At 42.6% G+C, this 20,643-nt stretch overlaps 1 protein-coding gene across 3 annotated transcripts in view; it reads left to right on the top strand.

Moving 5' to 3' along the window:
* SASH1 (SAM and SH3 domain containing 1) overlaps positions 1 to 20,643 on the top strand; it is a 334,045-nt gene that overhangs the window by 57,978 nt on the left and 255,424 nt on the right. Inside the window, exon 1 of one of the 3 annotated variants that reach the window (XM_019424976.2) lies at positions 17,773 to 17,896. The exons of the other annotated variants lie outside the window; for them this stretch is intronic. Within the exon in view, the coding sequence (XP_019280521.2) occupies positions 17,876 to 17,896 (21 nt within the window). The 5' untranslated portion in view covers positions 17,773 to 17,875. Of the gene's footprint in view, positions 1 to 17,772; positions 17,897 to 20,643 lie in introns of those variants that run through there. 3 annotated transcript variants of the gene reach the window in all.

The raw sequence follows: 20,643 nt of genomic DNA, 5'->3' as shown, positions 1-20,643 counted from the left end.
CTCGGGATGGAAAAAAAAATGCAGTAATTCACAGAAAAGCAATGACAGTATTCTGCTGGTTTACCTAATAGTATCGACGAGACAGGAGAATTGTGGCTTGAAAGCAAGGAGTGATTCTGTCTTTGAAATTGTTTTGCTGTCCTTTTTTTTTTTTTTTTTTTTTGCCCAATCAGAATGTTTCTCATTTAAAAAATATTAATACCTTCGAAAAATATCAGAGAGACCTCCACCAGTGTTTTGATCTGACTAAAGACTGCACTGCTTCCAGATTCATGCCCAGTTACTTGCTTAGTGAAACTGTCTGCTGTTGGTGGGTGGAAATGGGAAAGAGATGCTATGCTTTAGTGCCCCTTGCTGGTCAACCTGAAGAAAATCTGAGCATAATGATTGCCAGAGCCCGGGTTTCAATAAATGGTGTGGCACGTTCTACTCCGTGCCTAGGAAGCCGAAGCGATTTAACCTAAACATGTGTAGCCAGTCTTTACAATGATAAAAAGGATTAGATGATGTGTCTGGAAATGCATGTATTCTCTTGGAGAGGAAAAGGTTTAATATAAAGACAAAGTACATGTTAAGTCTCAGCCTATCTTCAGAGTAAGTCCAGGTGAATACATTCCTATGACTGTACCCTTATGACGTAAGAAAATTTCCTAGGCCCGAAGTATGATTTTTGCTTGATTACGCCTCCAAAAATATGTGTGTCTTTCAAACCCTAGGGAAAACCATAGGTTAAAAAAAAAAAACAAAAAAAAAACGAATGGAATTCTCAATTCCATTTAGCTTCCAAAAGTGATACAAAAACTTACTTCTACAGGGGAAAAAAAAAGCCATATCTACAGTAATGCATTAGATCATTGATAATTACATTTTAATTTTAACAAGTGGGTTCTGATTTGGGTGAATTTTTTATCTGCTTGCCATTTTTTAAGGATGTAATATACTACTTTTATAATTCAAAAACGACAGCCACAACATAGCTACACTAAGTTGTCTATCAAACCTAATTAATTCTTGGGATTCCTTAGTGAGCCATCAGACCTAAAACATCAATCCTATTTGAAACACCATGAGAGCTGGGCTTAGAAATAGATCTTCACCCCTTCAAGTTACCCGTCAAGAGATTGGATTCACAAGATCCAATTCTGGGGTCATGGAAAAGTCTATTCAGGCAGACTAACCAATACTGAGGCATATGGTGACCATGTGGTAATCTTGGCAGATTTACAGGCCACCCTCATATGCCTCAGGCAGCAGGTAGATCCTAGCAGAAGACACCCGAGAAAGGCTATCCTTCAAGAGCCTAAAGAGCTTCATGGGGCCCAGAATAGCCAAAACAATCTTGAAAAAGAAAAAGTTGGCAGACTCACAAGTCTCAATTTCAAAACCTACTACAGAGCTACATACAGTAATCAAGACAGTGTTGTATTGGCATGAACATAGATGGATAGATCAGTGGAATAGACTTGAGAGTCCAGAGTTAAATTCTTTAATTTTGGTCAATGTATAGTTCCAAGTTCATTAACAGTTCCAAGACAATTCAATGGGGGAATGAATAGTCTTTTCAACAAATAGTATTGAGATAACTGGATATTCCCATGCAAAAGAGTGAAGTCAAACCCCTACCTCACACCATAGATAAAAAATTAACTCAATCAGATAGAAGACCTGAATGTAACCTCTAAAAATATAAAACTGGTAGAAGAAAACCTATAAGTAAATCTTTTTAATCTTAGATTTGACAATGGTTTCTTAGATAAAACACCAAAAGCACAAGCAACAGAAGAAGAGATAGATAAATTAGACATCATCAAAATTAAAACTCTTGTGCTTCAAGGAACACCATCAAGAAAGTGAAAAAAAAAACAACACATAGAATGGGACAGTGTTTTGTAAATCAGGTGTCTGATAGGAACTTGTATCTAGAATATATAAAGAATGATTGCAACCCCGTCATAAACAAAAGTTAAGCTAAAAACTATTTGCTAATTTTAAAATAGGCCAAGAATCTGAAAAAAAAAAACCCAATTCTCCAATGAAGACATAAAAGTTGCCAATAAGCTTATGAAGAAAGATGCTCAATGTCATTAGTTATTAAGGAAAAGGTAAATCAAAACCACAATGAGATGTACTTGACACCCAACTAGCAAGGCTCTAATCAAAAAGACAGACAATTACGAATGTTGATGAGGATACAGAGAAATTGGAACCCTCAGTCATTGCTAGTAAGAATGTAAAATGGTGCAGCTATTTCAGCAAAAAGCGTGGCAGTTTCTCGAAGGTTATGCATAGAGTTCCTATGTGACCCATAAATGCTACTCCGGATATGTATATATACCCAAAATACATATGACAAGAGAAATAAAAACATATGTCCACACAAAAACTTGTACATCAGTGTTTATAGCAGCATTATTGATAATAGCCAAAAGGTGGGAACAACCCAAATGTTCATTAACTGATGAATGGATAGACAAAATGTGGTACGTTCATATAATAGAAAATTACTTGTCATCAAAAAGAATATAGTATTGATACATGTTACAGTATGGATTAAACCTTGAAAGCATTTTGCTAAATGAAAGGAGCCAGACACAAAAGGCACATATTGTATGAATCTAGTATATTAATCTGCTAGGGATGCCATAACACAATACCACAGACTGGGTGGCTTACACAACAGAAATTTGTTTTCTCGTAGTTCTGGAGGCTAGGAGTACAAGACCACGGTGTTGGTAGGTTTGTTGTCTCCTGAGATGTCTCTCCTTGGCTTGCAGATGGCTATCTGCTCACTGTTCCCTCACATGGCATCTTCTCTATGCACACATATCCCCCATATCTTTCTTTTCTTATAAGGGCACAAGTGCTATTGGGCCAGGTCCCTTCTGACCTCATTTAACTTTAATTACCTCTTTCAAAGCCCCGTCTCCAAATTACAGCCACATTGGGGGTTAGTGAGGGCTTCAACATATGAATTTAGGAAGATATAATTCAGTCCGCAACACCCACTTATGTGAAATATCCAGAACAGGCAAACTGATAATGACAGACAATAGAGAGTGGTTGCCAGAGGCTGGAGGGGTGGGGGGCTGGGAGGATTGGGGTGACAGCTAAGGAATGCAAAAGTTTCTCTCCGGGATGATGAGAATCTTCTGAAGTTGATTGTGCCAATGGTGTAACAACTCTGTGAATATGCTAAAAGTCATTGGAATTATACATTTTATTTTTTAATTTTGCATTTTATATGAGTGAATTGTATGCTATGTGAATTATATCTCAATAAAGCCATTGCTTACCCAAAAAATAAATAAATAAATAAAGCCAAGGAGGCAAGAAGGTTCATCAGTAAAGTCTTTAAGAGGTAGCAGGAGTTCACTCATATGAACAAAGCTCAGAGCTAGGACTAAAGTCCTTCGATATATATACAAAGAAGAAAAGAGCCTACTTCTGATCCCTAACACTAAATATTCAGGGAATCTGGGACAGAGGAGCAGGTATCAGATCTGGGGCACGTGGTCAAAGCTGCCCTGGCTACAAACTCGGCGTGAACCTGAGTCACAAAGGGTTGCCCTAGAGCTCCGTGAACTCCTGCCAAGGGCCACATTCACCTTAGAGACCAAAGAATGACATTGAAGCCTGGGCAGGAGACAGTCTTCAGTTTGGGAACTGGGCAGGGTACGAGGCAGGGCTGAGGTAATCTCTCTTGTGTTCCTGACTTCCCTCCTCCATTTCTTTAGAATTAGAATGTTCAACTTCAGTGAGCCTGTAATCCTTCTGGTTCTCTTCTCTCACGAAGAATATGCTTTTGCTGTGTTTGCAAAGCATAGGTCTGCCAAAATGCATTTCTTAAGTGTGAATGCTATACTGTCATTGTCAGCTTGCTTATTGATCTTCTCCTCTGGACTTCAAGATCCTGGAAGACGGGGAATGTTATTTTTATCTCTACTCCCCCGATGGTTCACCGATGGCCGAGCTCCACAGACGTTTGTGAAATGAGTAATAGTAAATAAAGAAAATGAGAAACTTAATAAGTACTTGGCTTTCCCACTTTTAACTTGTTGGAATGCACATTAACTCCTTGCTTGTGCTAGATTGAGCCATTGTCAGAACCAGCAAAACTGAAGAATCCTAACTAAAGCACCGATTTTTTTCCACAAAGGCTTGACACCATTTTCAATAATAATGGTGTAGCATTTGTGGACCGTGTCTGCACGGGGCCCTAAGCTAAGCGATTTGGAGTCATTATCTCATGGAATCCTCACAGGAAGCCCCTGAGTGGACATGTTTCTTACCCCCATTTTACAGAGGTGGAAACTGAGATTCGCAGTTGTTTAACCGACTTGCCCAAAGTCACAGCATTAATCGTAGTTGGAGCCGTGATACAAACCTCAGAACTCCAAAGTCTGTGCCCTTATCCTCTATGTAACTACGACTTGTCCATATTTTAGTTTGCCAACATACTCTTGTGGGAGGTAAATGGAAAAAGAAGCAAGAGTTTAGGTATGAGATCGTTGACACCTTCCATTAGGAGCACACACTGCTCCCCTGCCAATTCAGGCCGTAGTGTTCTGAGATCACCTTACCCCGTAGGCAAAAAAGTACTTGCCCCGATGCAAGCAGCTCCTTGCATTTAGAAGGAGACCATAAAAAGAAGGCATGAGTGGAAAGCATGGGTGGGCTTCTCTCCCTCGATCATAAATTCAAGCCTGTAATCAACCAAAACCAGAAAGCCCCTTCAGAATGTTTTCACTGTCTACTGACTCAGCTTCCAGTTTTAGCCTTTTCCATTCCCCTCACACGTTTTAGCTGCGCTTCACAGAGTTCGGAGTCGAATGCTTACCAGAATGGAACGTTCTGACATTTCCGAACAACGGGCTCAGCTCGAGGTGTTTCCAAAAGGCACGCATCAAATGTCCGGAAAGTTGTTAATAAGAGATGCAACAGCTTTCGTATTGACCTCAGTCAACAAAATCAAGCGTTTGCTTATTTCATGGTTACCACATACCAGTGCAAACAGTCTGGTGTTTTTCCCGTTTCCCATTCAATTCTGTTACCTTAGCTGTACATATGTCCTGACTGGATAGCACTCAAGGATCGTTGTCGGCAAGGGTGAAGGGGGTGTTTGCACCCATGATGAAGGGGCAACTCCTGTTCCAGTAGAACTTGGAGTCGGTCAAGACCAAACCAAAATTCTAAGAAGGAGCAAGGTTGCTGATGCCAGTTGTATAAAATGTCCTCGGATTTCTAATGAACTGTGTGGACAGAGAGAGAGGAAGTGCAGACACCTCTCTGAGGTTCTTCTCTGAGAACGAGGGCACAATGCCCCGCCCTCTACTGTCTTCACCAACGAGCATGTTAGCGAGCTGCTCCTGTTGAAGGCCCAAGAAGGAGTAACTCCTTCTCCCATCTGGCCCTGGTTCCGTTGCCAATGCTTGTCTCGCTGCCCGTTCCCATACAGTCCAGGAGGCAGGGCTAGGTCTGTCCTACCCATCATTATACCTCCAGAACCTGTCACACACGTGACTTAATGCAATTTTATTAACGGCATAAATGAACCACAAGGTCAATGGAAAAGAAGAGATGCCTGGCAAAAAATATGGCTGGAGATGGGCTCCCCTGACATACAGAAGACCTTGGATCTCACAGAGGGTGCCCCTTACTCTGAGAGTGAGCCACACCTTGTCTGCTGGGGGAAGACTTTTGGATGATAAGATCTTTTAAAGACTAAGGTACTTTTCATCATTGTAACATGCTTTAAAAGCATGATAACGCTTGGCTTTTAAAATGATTACTTCCTTAGTTTTTAATTTCTGAACAAAGTAGCATATTTACGGATCAACACTTTTCTTTAGTCCATGCTTAAATCTAAGATGTATATCTATTTGAAATATACATTTTGAAAGTACCAGAAGAATTGAAATTAGAGGATACCATTTTCATGTTTCTTTTAATTTGCGTGAAATTTGAAGATGCTTGATTTTTCCATTATGTGAAATTCATTGGAAAGGATTTATAATTTGAATCTAAATTATTTTTACATATCACTTAACTTCTCGCATTAGTCATCTAGTTGCCTTCTTCCTTCCTCCCAAAATCTTAGGATACAGTTTATACTTAATGTTTGATATGGAAGTATGATAACATTAATCAGTTCCTTATGTGCCTTGTCTTGAATCCGCATAGTAGTTGATAAAGCTCCTGAAAAAGCTTTGTAAATATTAATGTATAAACTTTTAAGGGGCGCCTGGGTGCCGCAGTTCCTTAAGCATCTGACTCTTGGTCTCAGCTCAGGTCATGATCTCGTGGTTCATGAGGTCAAGCCCCACATCAGGCTGTGGGCTGATGGCTAGGAGCCTGCTTGGGATTCTGTCTCTCCTTCTCTCTGCCCCTCCCCTGCTTGTGCACTCTCCCTCCTCTCTCTCTCTCTCTCTCTCTCTCTCTAGTAAATAAATAATTTAAAAAAATGCATTGCTTCAATTTTCTATTGCTGAGGCAATCATCAGGAAGATTTTCACTTGGTTTTGACCATGGAAAGTCAATGGTAAATTGCTAGATGGAAAGTCAGCCTTCCCATTTCTGTATTTCAGCCAAACTCAGATTCCCACCAGGGGACCTGATGCAGCCCCAGGTCTTCCTGAGTCAGAAGCACATCAGTTTGACACTTACTTTCTATTATCATCTGTTAGGTCCCTTATGCCCTTGCCTTCCTCCCAGTGATAAAACATGTGCCTATCTGCCCAGGAGAAGGGAGAGGTGATCAGAATATTTCAAGCACCAAACAGAAATGCAAACAGGGTAAGGTACAGTAATTGGAAGCAAGCATGTCGCCAAAACTAGACCTGGGAGCAGGGAGGAGGCTGGACGCATTTTGCAGTCTTAGCAAAGATTTCTAGATACAGGTGGCAGCAGCAAATTGCCTGTCAAGAGATTCGCTTCATAACAAGGCCAGCCATGTAGAACAGCCACTGTGCCATGAGGGCACTGCTGATGGCTGGGTCTTTGGGGCTCCCAGCAACTACAGGAATGACAGTCCTGTGCTTCCCAGCAACAGCCTCATCCCTGGAGGGTACGGAGACAGACAACAGGGTTAATGCCACCAGCCATCCCTTCAAACTGCCGCTGCAAACCATCAGTCAAACGCGGAATGGGAATCAGGGAGAGGGGGCAGGGAGTGAAGTCAGGCACGGGGTACAGGGTGCAGGTGGAAAGAAAATGGAGAAGAAGAGCACCCATTTGTCTTCAGGATCCTTCTGTCATCTCTGGTTAACAGTTGGGGATAAACAGCAAGCTCAAGAACAGAAGGATTGAATAATGTCAGGTCCCGACTGTGTTTTTCTCATGTTTTCCTCAGCTGGGTGCTCTCAGATACCCCAAAAGCTCTGGACACTTTCCCAAGCTCACACACGCCCACATATACAGACATTCCTGGTATCTTCCTTGTGTTTGTTCATCTCTGTGTTTGAAACTGAAATGAGAGTAGGGAGACCGTACTGTGGTCAGTGTACCGACCTCCTCGTCATTTAGCTTCTGTACAAGAGATAAATTTTCCAGGATGGCAAGGCAATGTCACTCTCAAAGTCAGGATCAATTTGAAATGCGCTTCCTCACACAGAGGAGAAGCCCTGTGGCCTCCTTGAGCCACTGTTCTATCCCTGACGGGATGCGTCATATTGAGAACATAGGCAGGTGTGGGACCACATGGGTGGTGGCTCCTCCGTGCCTCTCAAGGCCAGTTCTCAGCACCCAAGCGTCCATACTGGCTTAGCAGTGCCAACGTAGGATGCTAGGCTAACTGCAGGACTGGCTGCTGCCGCTTTAAGGAAAATCTACAAGTCAGATAGATCAGATAGATAGATCCCAGGGACCAAGATGAATAACAAAAAGTTCAGTGATGGAGCGTCTGGATGGCTCAGTCTGTTAAGCGTCCGACTTCAGCTCAGAGCATGACCTCATGGTTTGTGGGTTTGAGCCCCGCTTCGGACTCCGTGCTGAGAGCTCAGAGCCTGGAGCCTGCTTCCGATTCTTTGTCTCCCTCTCTCTGCTCCTCCCCTGCTCGCTCGCGCGCGCTCTCCCTCTCTCTCAAAAATAAATAAACATTAAAAAAATTAAAAAAAAACAGTGAAAAGGGAGTTTCAAACTAGGAAAAAGGAGATGCTGGGGATGTAAAATTGGGTAAACATCCAACTTTGTGGAAAAACACCGTGATGTTAAGACTAGAGCTTCAGAGGAAGTCAGTGGAGGTGTGGATTTTGAGAGACAAATCTGAAGAAGTTGGAAGAGAAGATCAAAAACAGTAGAGATCATTACAGGGTACCTGGGGGCAAACTCCTTGGTAAATTCACCTTTGACTTCTTCTGAGTACCTGGCCCCAGGTAGCTGCCCAGGGAAAACCTGGTAAGTCAATGAATGAACACGCCGTGGTTGGAACACTCACTAAAAAGGCAATGGATGGAGAGCGGGATGGTGTGTTCTTAAGAAAGCCTACACCTGCTTTCGAGAGCCCAGCCTCCTTGCATTCTCAGCCATGTTTTCTAAACTCGTGTCCTGGGGAAGCAGAAGGCAGTTCTCAGGTTCACTGAGCTAGAACAGCATTTTGATACAAACAGACCTGGGCCCCCTGAAAGAGTTATGCACTTGGCAGGAGCACCACCTTGGGTTCAGACAGAAAGCACATCTGTGCCTCATTGATAATGTAATAACCTACATTACATTTTTGGCCGAGAGCACCTGTGCACGGCCCAGAACGTCAGCCCAGGGCAACCATTCTGATGGAGGTGATATTAACAGCTCTCATTAAAACTGATGACTATAGCGGTGCCCGGGAGTGTGGCTGCAGTGAGGCATCTGTCGGCATTTCCAGGACAAGCCTCTGTGAACAGGTTTTGGAGTTCACAACCCAACGACCGAAACATGCTTTGCATTGAACTGAAGCCCGAAAAGAAAACCATCGTGGGGTAAAGAGAGTTGGCCTTTTAGAGCTGTAAGAGAATGGACGTTGTCACATTTGTACGTGTTCACTCTACGTTATACAGAACATTTCGGTTTTCCTGCCCCCATCTGCGCCATGAAAACGGAAGAGTACGTAAGGGTGGAGAATTTATTTCTGAGCTGGCTTGGGGACAGTTTGGGTGTCTTAACTTTTATGTACAGCATTCGGGCGTGCTAGGAGTTCTGTTACGATGGGCACTGACACTGGTATGCCAATCCATTATCCTAGGTAGGCGCCCATGTGTTTTGTGTACTGTTTTCTGCCCAGAACAAGGAAGCATGGGGTTCTCAGTTCTCCACCTGAGAGGAGGTCACATGTGGCTGGATCTCTTTCACTTTCAGCACAGCACCTTTCCCTGATGACAGAGAGAACCAGGCGCACCTTCGTGGCTCAGTTAAGCATCCGACTCTTGATTTCGACTCAGGTCATGGTCTCATGGTTTGTGAGATCGAGCCCCACATCGGGCTCTGTGCTGACAGCGCGGAGCCTGCTTGGGATTCTGTCTCCCTCTCTCAGAGAGTCCCTCCCCGGCTCGCACACTAGCACGTTCTCTCTCTCTCTCTCTCTCAAAATAAATAAATAGACTTTTAAAAAGAGAGAGAGAGAGCTGAAGACACGCATTTCATTGACAGTGATTTGAAAGGGCTCTGTTGTCTTTTATTTTGACAAAAAGTGTCGTCAAATGCAATGCCGTCCTCAGCTAGGCAGGTTAATGCTCAATTGTCTATATATCCATAAATCGGTCCCATTGAGAATGTAAGAGCTACTCTTTCTACAAAAATATAAAGGATTATGCCCATGGAGGATTACTTTAAAAACATGGGCAGATTGCTTCATAAGCTCTGTTTTTTTCACAAGGATTGCTTGGGAAGAGAAAGGTTATCACTGTCTACAATATCCCTTCTCCACACACAATAGGAATTACATGAAGGCACGAATCAGATCATTCTGCTTCTCTGCCTCAAATTCCTCATGACTTCCTATTGGACTTAAAATCCATACTCATTATCATCCCCCAAGAGGACTGTATGACCTGGCCCCTGAAGGGTTTCATGGCCTCAGATCCTACCCCCGCTCCTGTGTTCTCCACACACCAATGATACTTGATTTTCCAGTTTCTTAAGTGAACCAACCATTTTCCCCCACCTCAGAGACATTTCAGGAGGGTCATTGTAGTCCCCGTGTCCAGCTCAGAGTAAGTGCTCAGTTAATATTTGTTGACTAAATCGAGATTTATATACAAGGTGATGGATAGGCTAAGCTTCTGTTGGTTGACTCACTAGACTTATTCTCTTTGTAGTATACATAAAAAAATAATTCCCCCTCGATCTTTACATAACCTCACATTTTACGAAGTCAGCTAGGATTCCCACACCAGAGTATAGTCTTCACAATCAGAGGAATAGATTCTCTTTTTTTACATCTTTCTCTCCTTTGTGGCATCATAAAATTGTAGCTAATTTCTGGGGCACCTAGGTGTCTCAGTCAGCTGGGCGTCCAACTTCAGCTCAGGTCATGATCTCGCCGTTTGTGAGTTTGAGCCCTATGTCGGGCTCTGTGCTGACAGCTCTGAGCCTGGAGCCTGCTTCAGATTCTCTCTCTCTCTCTGTCTCTCAAAAGTAAATAAACATTAAAAAATAGATATGAGAATGTTTATTAATGTTCCAACTGGGTCTGATTCTCTCAGAACATTAAGCCACATCTGGATGCAACTGGCTCAAGACCCCAAAGCTAAAAAAGAAAAAAAAGGTGTTTTGGACCCAGACCCAAGCCTTCTGATGCCAAATCAGTGTACTATGACTGTACTATGACTGTGAGAAGGCAGGGTTACCTTAGGCATAGACAAAGCAGGAAGGTAGCGAGAATAGCCAAAGTATGGAAAGAGCCCAAATGTCCATCGATGGATGAATGGATAAAGAGGATGTGGTATATAGATACAATGGAGTATTACTTGGCAATCAAAAAGAATGAAATCTTGCCATTTGCAACTACGTGGATGGAACTACAGGGTATTGTGCTAAGTGAAATTAGTCAGAGAAAGACAAATATCATATGACTTCACTCATATGAGGACTTTAAAGATACAAAACAGATGAACATAAGGGAAGGGAAGCAAAAATAATATAAAAACAGGGGACAAAACATAAGAAACTCTTAAATATGTAGAACAAACGTTACTGGAAGGGTTGTGGGAGGAGGGATGGACTAAATGGGTAAGGGGCACTAAGGAATTTACTCCTGAAATCATTGTGGCACCATGTGCTAAGTTGGATGTAAATGAAACAATAAATAATTTAAGAAAGTTGTAAAAAACTAAAATTAAATTAAATAAATAAATAAACTAACACTTTTAGCAATGAGACCAGCTAGGTGGTAAAGGCATAATTTTTTTCTGTACAAACTAAGTTTGGATATTGCACACTTTGGTCAAAGTGATCCGATCTCCAAATAGTCTTTACATAAAAAGAGAAATAACATTTCCAGAAATAAAATAAGGATTAACAATTCATGATTTCTCCAAGTGAACTCATCAAGTGCTAGATACTCATGTTTTTGGATGGCTGGCTCTGGAATTTTTTTAAAAGATTGACTCCCCATGTTAGGAGTGGCAATACAATGCACGAAGGCTACAACTTTAGCTTTCTAGATACGACTATCATATCCATATCCATATGGATATCATATCATATCCATAATATGGATATGACTATCGTATCATATCCATAATAGCTTTCTCTGACTTACTTTATCAGATTCTTTCCTCTCTGACCCTTGCTGAAATTTGGTTGACTTCAAGGACAAGAAGAGTATTGCGTAGGAATGTGACGTTGGCGAGTTACTTACTCTCTAAGCCTCAGTTTCCTCACCTGTAACATAGGGAGGATAACGTACCTCAGGAAGTCTTTGAGGCAATTAAGATAATGCATGCAGAGCACTTAGCACCATGTGTAGAAAAGATCTGATGCTAACCACTGCTGTGGTGGTTATCAGTATTATCATTAATAAAAATGCTCAAGTAAGAGAAGCTTTGGCAACCAAAAGCCTTGTTTTGGTTTGTTTTTAAAGGGAGGCTGGCACAGCTGGGAGCCAGCGAGGAGCAAAGAAACATAGGTAAGGTAATAGAATACCTCAGAAATAGCCTACCAATCCTGTCATTCTGCTTCGAGTAAGACCTCTATCCAGCCACTTCACCCCTTCTGAGTTTTTGTTTGCTGCTCTGTAAAAGAAAGATAATGTCCATTCTTCCCTTCTCAACACATTGACAAGCATTCAAATGATGTACTTTGAATATCTTAACGGAAATGTTAAATATTGCTCTCACATGTTTCACTTAATTGACTGTCAGTTCAATCAGATCATTCTCAACCTTGCATGCACATTAGAATCAACTGGAAGCTTCTAAAAATCCAAAGGCTCAGGCCATACCCTAGACTACTAAAGCTGGAATCTGTAGGAGAGAGACCCAGGCTCAGTACTATTTTTTCTCTCCAAAAGCAATTCCAATATCCAGCCAAGGTTAAGAGTCAGAGGATAAAGTATTTCTCAGACTTGTACAGTGATAAGGAGCCCAGAGTCCCTCCATTCCTCATTCCTACAGAATCAGCTTCCAAGAGAAGGGACTGGGTGTCTGTATTTTCTTTTCTTTTCCTTTTTTTTTTTTTTTTTTTTTCTTGAGAGAGAGAGAGAGAGCAGGGATGGGCACAGAAAGAGGGGGAGAGGGAGAATCCCAAGCATGCTCCCTGCTGACAGCAGAGTCCCATGCTGGGCTTGATCTCAAGAACCGTGTGATCCTGACCTGAGCTGAAATCAAGAGTGAGACCCTTAACCGACTAAGCCACCCGGGCGCCCCATGGGAGTCTGTATTTTCAACAATTACCCCTAGCTGTCTCTTCTCAGCAGGCAATTATGAGAAATACTGTGTTGAATCAGAGTCTGAGAGTTGGAAGGAATATTGTTTAAAGTCTTCATACTTGATTCATCTCTAAACCATGTGAAACTTTATGAATCCCTTGAACGAAAGGCGAATGTGTGTTAACCAAGTATGTGAACAATAAATAATACGACTGATAGCTCTCTTACTGCCAGACTCCTCACCAGCCCCTTTCTAGAGTTTCAGGAAATCTTGACTGATGGATAAGATTTTCAGTGTTTCAGAATTTTTCTTGATTAAACAACTTACGATCACAAGAAATGCATCGAAAGAAGAAGGCTTCCATTTAAGAATAAATGTTTGAATATTGTGAAATAAGGTAATAAGCTCAAGTTTTGGTGTGCAGGATGGAAATGGGGTGGACGTAACTAAATTTTTATTTTGTCCCCTACAAAAAGGATATATTGCATAGCTCTGTAAAGCCTACGTTATTACTTTTAACTCTCCTGGGGAAGCTAGGTAGATCAGATTTAATGTAAATAACATACAGACAAGCTACTATGGCAAATATGAAGGAAAAAAATTAATTAACTGCTGATATCCAAGTTGCAAAACTCTGCTCAACTCTGTGCATGGCAAGAACATTTCCACTCCCCCTCACTATTTTGAAAGCATCAAATTCTGCCGGAACCACTGGTCTATCAGTTTCACTGAACATTCTAGCACTGTCTTTGAAAAGTTAAGTCTTGCAGAATCCCGTTTTCGCTGAGGCCACATCCACTTGCCTGGCCTACGTAGTTAACTCAAGCTTTCTTCCTTCCTATTCCTTGCACTGTTTGAGTCCAGCCTTTGTCTGGGCTTTGGGTGAGCCATAAATACTGTCAGTACTTAGAGACTGTGTTTAATTCTAAGCTTGTTAAGAAAAAAGATAATGGAGATTGATTTTAATGAATATTTCTAAGTTCAGAACGTTTGCATTCCTTTAAAATGGCTTTGTAAAATTTACTCACTTCTCAACTTTGCCAGATAAGGCATTTGGGAAAAAATGATGCTGGATTGAGTCTGGGTTTTATCTTTGGAAACGATATCAATTTGCTCCAAGTAATCAGTGCTTATTTTAATGTGCATTCACCATTCCATTCCATAGCATCTCTCATTTCTGAAAAAAGTGCTTTCATAGGGAGAATCAATGTAGCCTAACTTTTTTGTGATATGAAATAACGGCATGTTGTTGCTGCATTTGCTTGTATTTGGGGGAAAGTTCTTCCAATTACTAAGAGGGGTGTATTACACGTGCTTGGCGTGGCATGGCGGGTGGAGACGTGACCCCAACTCTTGTGCCGAGTCGGCGTGTATGATACCCAGACAGAGAGGGGGGCCACGGGTCTTCCTAAGTGTGTGCCCTCCCCATCTCCAGCTTCTTTAGGTTTTTACACTGGTTTGTGTTTTGGGTGCTTTGTTGAATCATTTCTGTTATATTGTGTGTTGGATTCGGTGGGGAGGAAGTTGGCCAGTGAGCAGAGAGATACGAATTTCTTTTAAAACTACACAGGGCACCTAAATGGCTCAGGTAGTGATCTCATGGTTCATGAGTTCCGGGCCCCTGTCGGGCTCTGCACGAAGAGTGCGGAGCCTGCCTGGGATTCTCTGTCTCCTTCTCTCTCTGCCCCTCCCCCGCTCACGCCGTCTCTGTCTCTCTCAAACGTATTTATATACGTAAACTTAAACAAAACACAAAACTATAACTGTATTGCAGCTAAGGGCCGTTTCCCCACTGTCAGCCCATTCCCAGTGCCCATTTGGCCAGCTCTCACGTTTTTCGCGTCGAAAATGCCTTGATTTGTTTATGTAAGTGTTTGATACACAGTAGGATATAAGGCATAATGCACAATCATTGTTCGGAAGATGCCAATCGTGTTACTCTGCTAGAGCTGCTATCCCCAAGTGCCACAGATGAGCGACTTAAACGACAGAAAAGTATGGTCTCGCAGGGGCGGAAGCTACCAGGTGTTGGAGGGTTTCTTCCTTCTGAGGGCTGGGAGGGGGAATCTGTTCCAGGCTTCTCTCCTTGGCTTGTAGATGGCTAGCTTTCTGTTCGCACAGTGTTCTCCCTGTATGCGTGTGTCTCTGTCCAAATTTCCCCTTTCTAGAGTCAGATTAGCGCCCACCCTAATGACCTCATTTTAATTTAATTACCTCCGTAAAAGATCCTACCTCCAAATAAGATCACGTTCAGAGGTACTGGGGTTAGACCTTCAACAGAGGAATTTGGAGGGGACACAATCCAACGCACAACAGCAATGTCATACGTGGCTTTTTAAACAATGTTCGTAGACGATCAAATCGTAGCTGGGGCACCTGGGTGGTTCACTTAGACATCCGACTCTTGGTTTCTGCTCCGGTCATGATCTCTGGGTGTGGGGAGTTCAAACCCTGGGATTCTCTGTCTCCCTCTCTCTCCACCCCTCCTCCACTCCCTGTGTCGCTGTCACTCTCACGGTAACTAGACAAACTTTTAAAAAAATCAAATTAAATTAAAGTTAAAAGTTAAAAATGTTCATATGCCATCAAATCACAGCTGAGACATAAAAACTGACCTGTGGAAAGAAAACCTTAATTTTTATTATTACTGCTGGTATACCTGAGTTCTTTTCTGCGGGTAAACAGGTATCTCCCACGGTTGTGAGAAAGAAAATAGCACAGGTTAACTGGCCTAGATCTCTGCCTGATCTACGGTTGTCATCCAATGTACACAGAACTTCTGATTCTGTAGTCTTAGCTTCAGTGCTCCTGAGAGTCAAACTCCAAAACAAAAGTGACATCCCGTGGGGCAGAATTTCTCCTTGGATTACTTAGGCAGGTAAAAGGATGCAGAGACCGATGCCTTCCTTGTATAGGCGAGGAAACAAGGGTTAGAAAAGAGAAGTGAGGCGAGGCCACAGGGGTCCTCAGTAGCAGCCCTGGACCTTGAACTTGGACCTCACAACTCAATTCCATATTCCCCCGTCACCTCACACTCTCTACCCTGTACGCCAGGTATCCCCGCCCGGCCCGCCTAGCAACATTTACCCACGGGTCACTCACATCTGACTTCTCTTACCCATTTCATTTTTTTAATTGACGCATCATAATGAACGTGCTCAGTACCCAGTTGATGCCCATGAAGAGGATCAGAATTCTGGAGTTTCACTTAGGTGGTTGTTTCCAGAGAAGCCTGTGAAACCAAAAAGAAAACCAAAACAAAACACTAAGTGTCTGATTTGTATCAGGCAGTCGGCTTCTTGACCCTTCAGTTCCAACTTTTTAGCTAAGACTTGCCTTTGCCATAAATACAAATATATGCTTCAAGGCGGAAAACAAATTTTGTCTGAGACGTCTGGCTAGTGGGAATTACCCTTGAAAACGAAAACAACAGCAAGACCTTTACCTCTGCTCTGCCCAGTCTTGGTTAATGCATCGTTACTGGTATGTGAGGTGTGTATTTTAGAAACCACCTCCCTAATTCAGCCACTTTACGAAGAAACTGTGGCCTGGGCCGTGGCTTGCCCAGAGCCCCTCCGGTTAAAGAGATCCGGGGACAGGTCCCTTGACATCCCATCCAGAACTCTGAACACCCCTCGTAACACTGCTTACTGATTATTTAGCACATGTGTAAACTCTTGGAAGTTTAATTCCTCTTTCCCCAGGAAGATGAGAGAAACAGGAGCCCTACTGTTCATTGGCGGGGGACCTAGTATTTTACCACGTAGCTCTGTTATGTCACTCTCATATTAAAGACTTGACTGTGTTTTCTCAATACATAACTTCAGGTGACTATTTCCTGATGCCTTGCTAATGCTCCTTAGACCTAAACTTATCTGTGTGTGCTTTATGGGGAAATGCAGGCACACTTACTTTTCATATTTTAAAGTTCTATGGAAAACTTGTTTAATTAAAAGGCAAGTTGTATTTAAAAATCTTAGGGGCGCCTGGGTGGCTCAGTCAGCTGAGCGTCTGACTTTGGCTCAGGTCGTGATCTTGCAGTTCACGAGTTCAAGCCCCACGTCGGGCTCTGTGCTGACAGCTCGGAGTCTGGAGCCTGCAACCTGCTTCGGATTCTGTGTCACCCTCTCTCTCTGCCCCTCCCCCACTTGTGCTCTCTCGCTCTCTGTCAAAACTAAATAAACATTAAAAAAATTTTTCTTTAATCTTAAAATTTTCTTTTAGATTTCTTATAAGTTAGTGTTGTTTTTTTTTTAACTTCTTTTCAGGGTTATTAAGTCGGGTTAAACTATACTAAACCCCAGCTGTGTTTTTTTGAGTCTAAAATCTTGGCCTGTGTGGACCAACCCTACAGAGTGGTCTCAGAACAAAGGGTGTTCCAATATGCAGGCAGTTCGTGCCGCGTGAACTCTAATTCTAGAACATTAGACTTATCGTGTTAAATTGCTTTCTGGATGTTTCTCTGTGGAAGTCTTGGAATAATCCTCCCTTTCCTTTCCTTGAGCCAAGAAAATTCTGAACCAGAACAATTTAATTTCAGCGTGTGGAAAAGCTATATTCAATGAACCGAACACAGTGCTAAGATAGGTTTTTTTTGGGGGGTGGGGGTGGTACAAGGACATTTTGATCACTTTTGTATGTTATTAAAATATCTGGATTTCTCTATAAAAGTTCTACAAATATTTCCACGCTTCGTTTCAGAGGATCATTTTTGCAAACTTTGTTTCAAAGTCTGAGCAGCTCAAGAGTAAACCTTTCTGCGCCATAGTTATTGTGTTATATGTTAAGCATTTGGAAGGAACCCCGAGGAGGCCTCAGGAAGCAGTTACTGCCTCTTGACTTATCATCCTGAAGGCGATTTGTTTTAAAGTTGATAATCCCTAGGGCTACAAGAGTGTCCCACATCTGCCCTGAATTGAAAACAGATTCCCATTAAGAGCCTTACATCAGTGCTGCGGATTCATTCGATCTGAGTCAGAAAGGAAGTCAGAGAACATTCGAACGTATGGCCTGATAGCTACACAGCAGCTCCCTTCATGGAGGATCAGGACCGCAGGGTACGTAGATATCCATTTTCAAATTTTTTAGAATGGTGTTTCTGTGCAGAAGCGTCCTTCGGACGTTTAGGCAGGAATATTCGGAAGGGGACTATGGTAGCTAATAGGTGACAAGTAACCCTTGTCTGGGACTGTCAGGGCTACTAACGGATTGCTCAGAATCCCAAGAGGCTCGGAAGGTTGTGCTGCTTCGGAATTCTTCTGCCAGGTTTTGCCGTTTTGGGGACTTATCACTTATATGAGAAGATATATTCCTATAATTATGCAGATATTTATATAAAAGTTTCCCCCCACACTGAGACTCTAACACGGTTTTGTAAGCCAAGAAGTTGTTACTGCTGAAAAACCAGCACTTTTCCAACCTCTGCTTATCTGTGAAATTATTTTAAAAGATGTGCATTCGTGCTAAGAATGTAGGATATAACTATGTATCCCGTACTATAAGCCTCAGGGGACAGGGACCATCTGAGTAACTGTGTAGCATTTAATATCCTACTGAAGTCTTAGCTTTGTTTTGGTCTTCTCTGTTAAAGCAGTATATTATTATTCTGGGAAGTGCTTCCCTTTTTTAAAAATTTATTTATTCGGAGAGAGTGTGTGAGTTGGGGGATAGGGGCAGAGGGAGAGGGAGAGAGCATCCGAAGCAGGCTTCACGCTATCAGCGAGGACACCCACCCGGGGCTCGAACTCACGAACCATGAGATCGTGACCTGAGGCGAAACCTCAAGAGTCAGATGCTTAACTGACTGAGCCACATCGGTGCCTCGTGCTTTTCCTTTTTATTTATTTATTTTTTTTAAGTTTATTTATTTATTTTTTGAGAAAGAGAGCAAGCACGAGAGGGGGAGGGGCAGAGAGAAAGAGAGAGAAGAAGAGAGAGAGAATCCCAAGCTAAGAGCGTGGAGCCCAATGCGGGGCTCAGTCTCACAAACCGTAAGATCATGACCTGAGCTACAATGCAGAGCCGGTTGCTTAAGCAACTGTGTCACCCAGATGCCCATGCTTTTTCTTTTTAATTAGAAAGGAGGTTAGACTTGTCCATTAAAGATGATGAAAGGAAAGAGAAGCATAGAGTGGTTATGAACAAGGAAGGATCTGAGGGCCCAGAAGCTTGAGGCACAGATGCTGAGCCCTCCAGCCTGGCTCCTTCTGGCTCCTTCTCGGATTCTGGACTAGGCTTTGGGGAGTGGGGGCCTCGTGGGTTACTTCCAGAAGTCTATTCCCCTTACCATCTTCTCTGAGAACCTCAGGACAGTGTCTAGTACAGTTGATACCTGATACGTACCTGTTGAATGAAAAGAGAATTATGAAAAGGAATCCTAGAAGAAGTGTCAGTCTGAACATACCGACCTAGTGCACCTCGTTAAATTTCCACCCATCTTTTTGGTAAGATTTATGCCCAAAGTAGTGACCAGGAGGCCCTGGGTAATTGAGAGAAAAGTGTTCGTGTGGCGGTCAGAACAAACGCATGTAAAATGCCTGATTCCGTGGTTATGGTACTAGCAAAGTAAGGAAGTCTGAAATATGAGTCTTGAGAGGTAACAATCGTGTCCTGGGAGATTGTTCAGGAATCCGAGGAAAGCTGGTATGGGAGAGAAGGAACAAACACAGCTGGCCATCTTTCGCTTCCACTCCGTGCAGACAGGCCCATCACAAATGTTCTGACAGTACAAAGCCCGCCCTTGTTACACGCGCTTCCCCTGGTTTCAGAAACAATACGTTAAGAGCAGCCCAGTTGGCAGGTAAGATTTTCTGTACAAATGCCAAAATCCTGTTCCCTCTTGACTGGTCGCCCACAGTTCTTGAAAGAGGGAAGGTTTTTCAGATGCCAGAAATTGACTGCGAACTGTGTCATGGGACTATGCCCTCTTAATCCCAGCAAGACAGAGGCTTCCTTTTAGAAAAGGAAGCACATTTGGGTTTTTGTGCTAGAGCATCCAAAAAGATGTATTGATCAACTCGGACAGAAAGGGGAATTATTAGGCTTAGAAACATCTCTTCTGTCCTATTTAAGGAGACTGGCAAATGAGCCTTGAAATCTATAGAAACGGTTCTAGTTGAGAGACCAGCTTCCTCTTTGGGAGATAACTATATATATATATATATATATATATATATATATATATATATATATCTTAATTTAACTAACCTACTTAATCTCAACCCCAGAGGTTTGGGAAGAAAAGAAAAGCAATGTGGCAGACACTTCCAGGGTGAAACCCGTATCATAAATTTAACTACCATTACCATAAGTGATACCCACCTCCCAAAAGCTCTCTGCTACTTTTTGAGTAACAAAATAAACAAATGATTGTATCCCCTTTCCCTGGCCCGTATTTGAACACGAGACATGTCACTAAGGGGCCGTGCCACCAAGCCAACTCACGGCCTCACTTCTCTCTGGAAGTTTCGTAAGCCATCGTTTGGAATTCAGAACACATTATCCCCCAGAAACAAGTTTGGCTCCCAGCTCAACCCCTGAATGCAGATTTAGCCACAAGTAGTGAGGATTTGTGACAAGTTTCTGGAAATGGACAGCAAGAGCTTTTATCATTTTGTTTAATGCCACTAGAGAATAAATTTTACAATGAACTGTAGTACCGCTTTGGAGAGCGTTTTTAATGTCCTTAAGGATTCAGTCTTGGCCTCGCGCCCTGTTCCTTTCTTTGTTTGAACCCCAACCAGCCATCCTACGTGCTTTGTCTCCTGCTACTTCCTCATTGGTACCCTAGGTTAGAGTCCTAGTA

This window comes from Panthera pardus, unplaced genomic scaffold (genome assembly GCF_024362965.1).
Source record: "Panthera pardus isolate Hobbes unplaced genomic scaffold, ASM2436296v1 HiC_scaffold_17, whole genome shotgun sequence".
NCBI lineage: Eukaryota > Metazoa > Chordata > Mammalia > Carnivora > Felidae > Panthera > Panthera pardus.
Note: the sequence above shows the minus strand (reverse complement) of the source record. Positions and strands in the feature narration are given on the sequence as shown.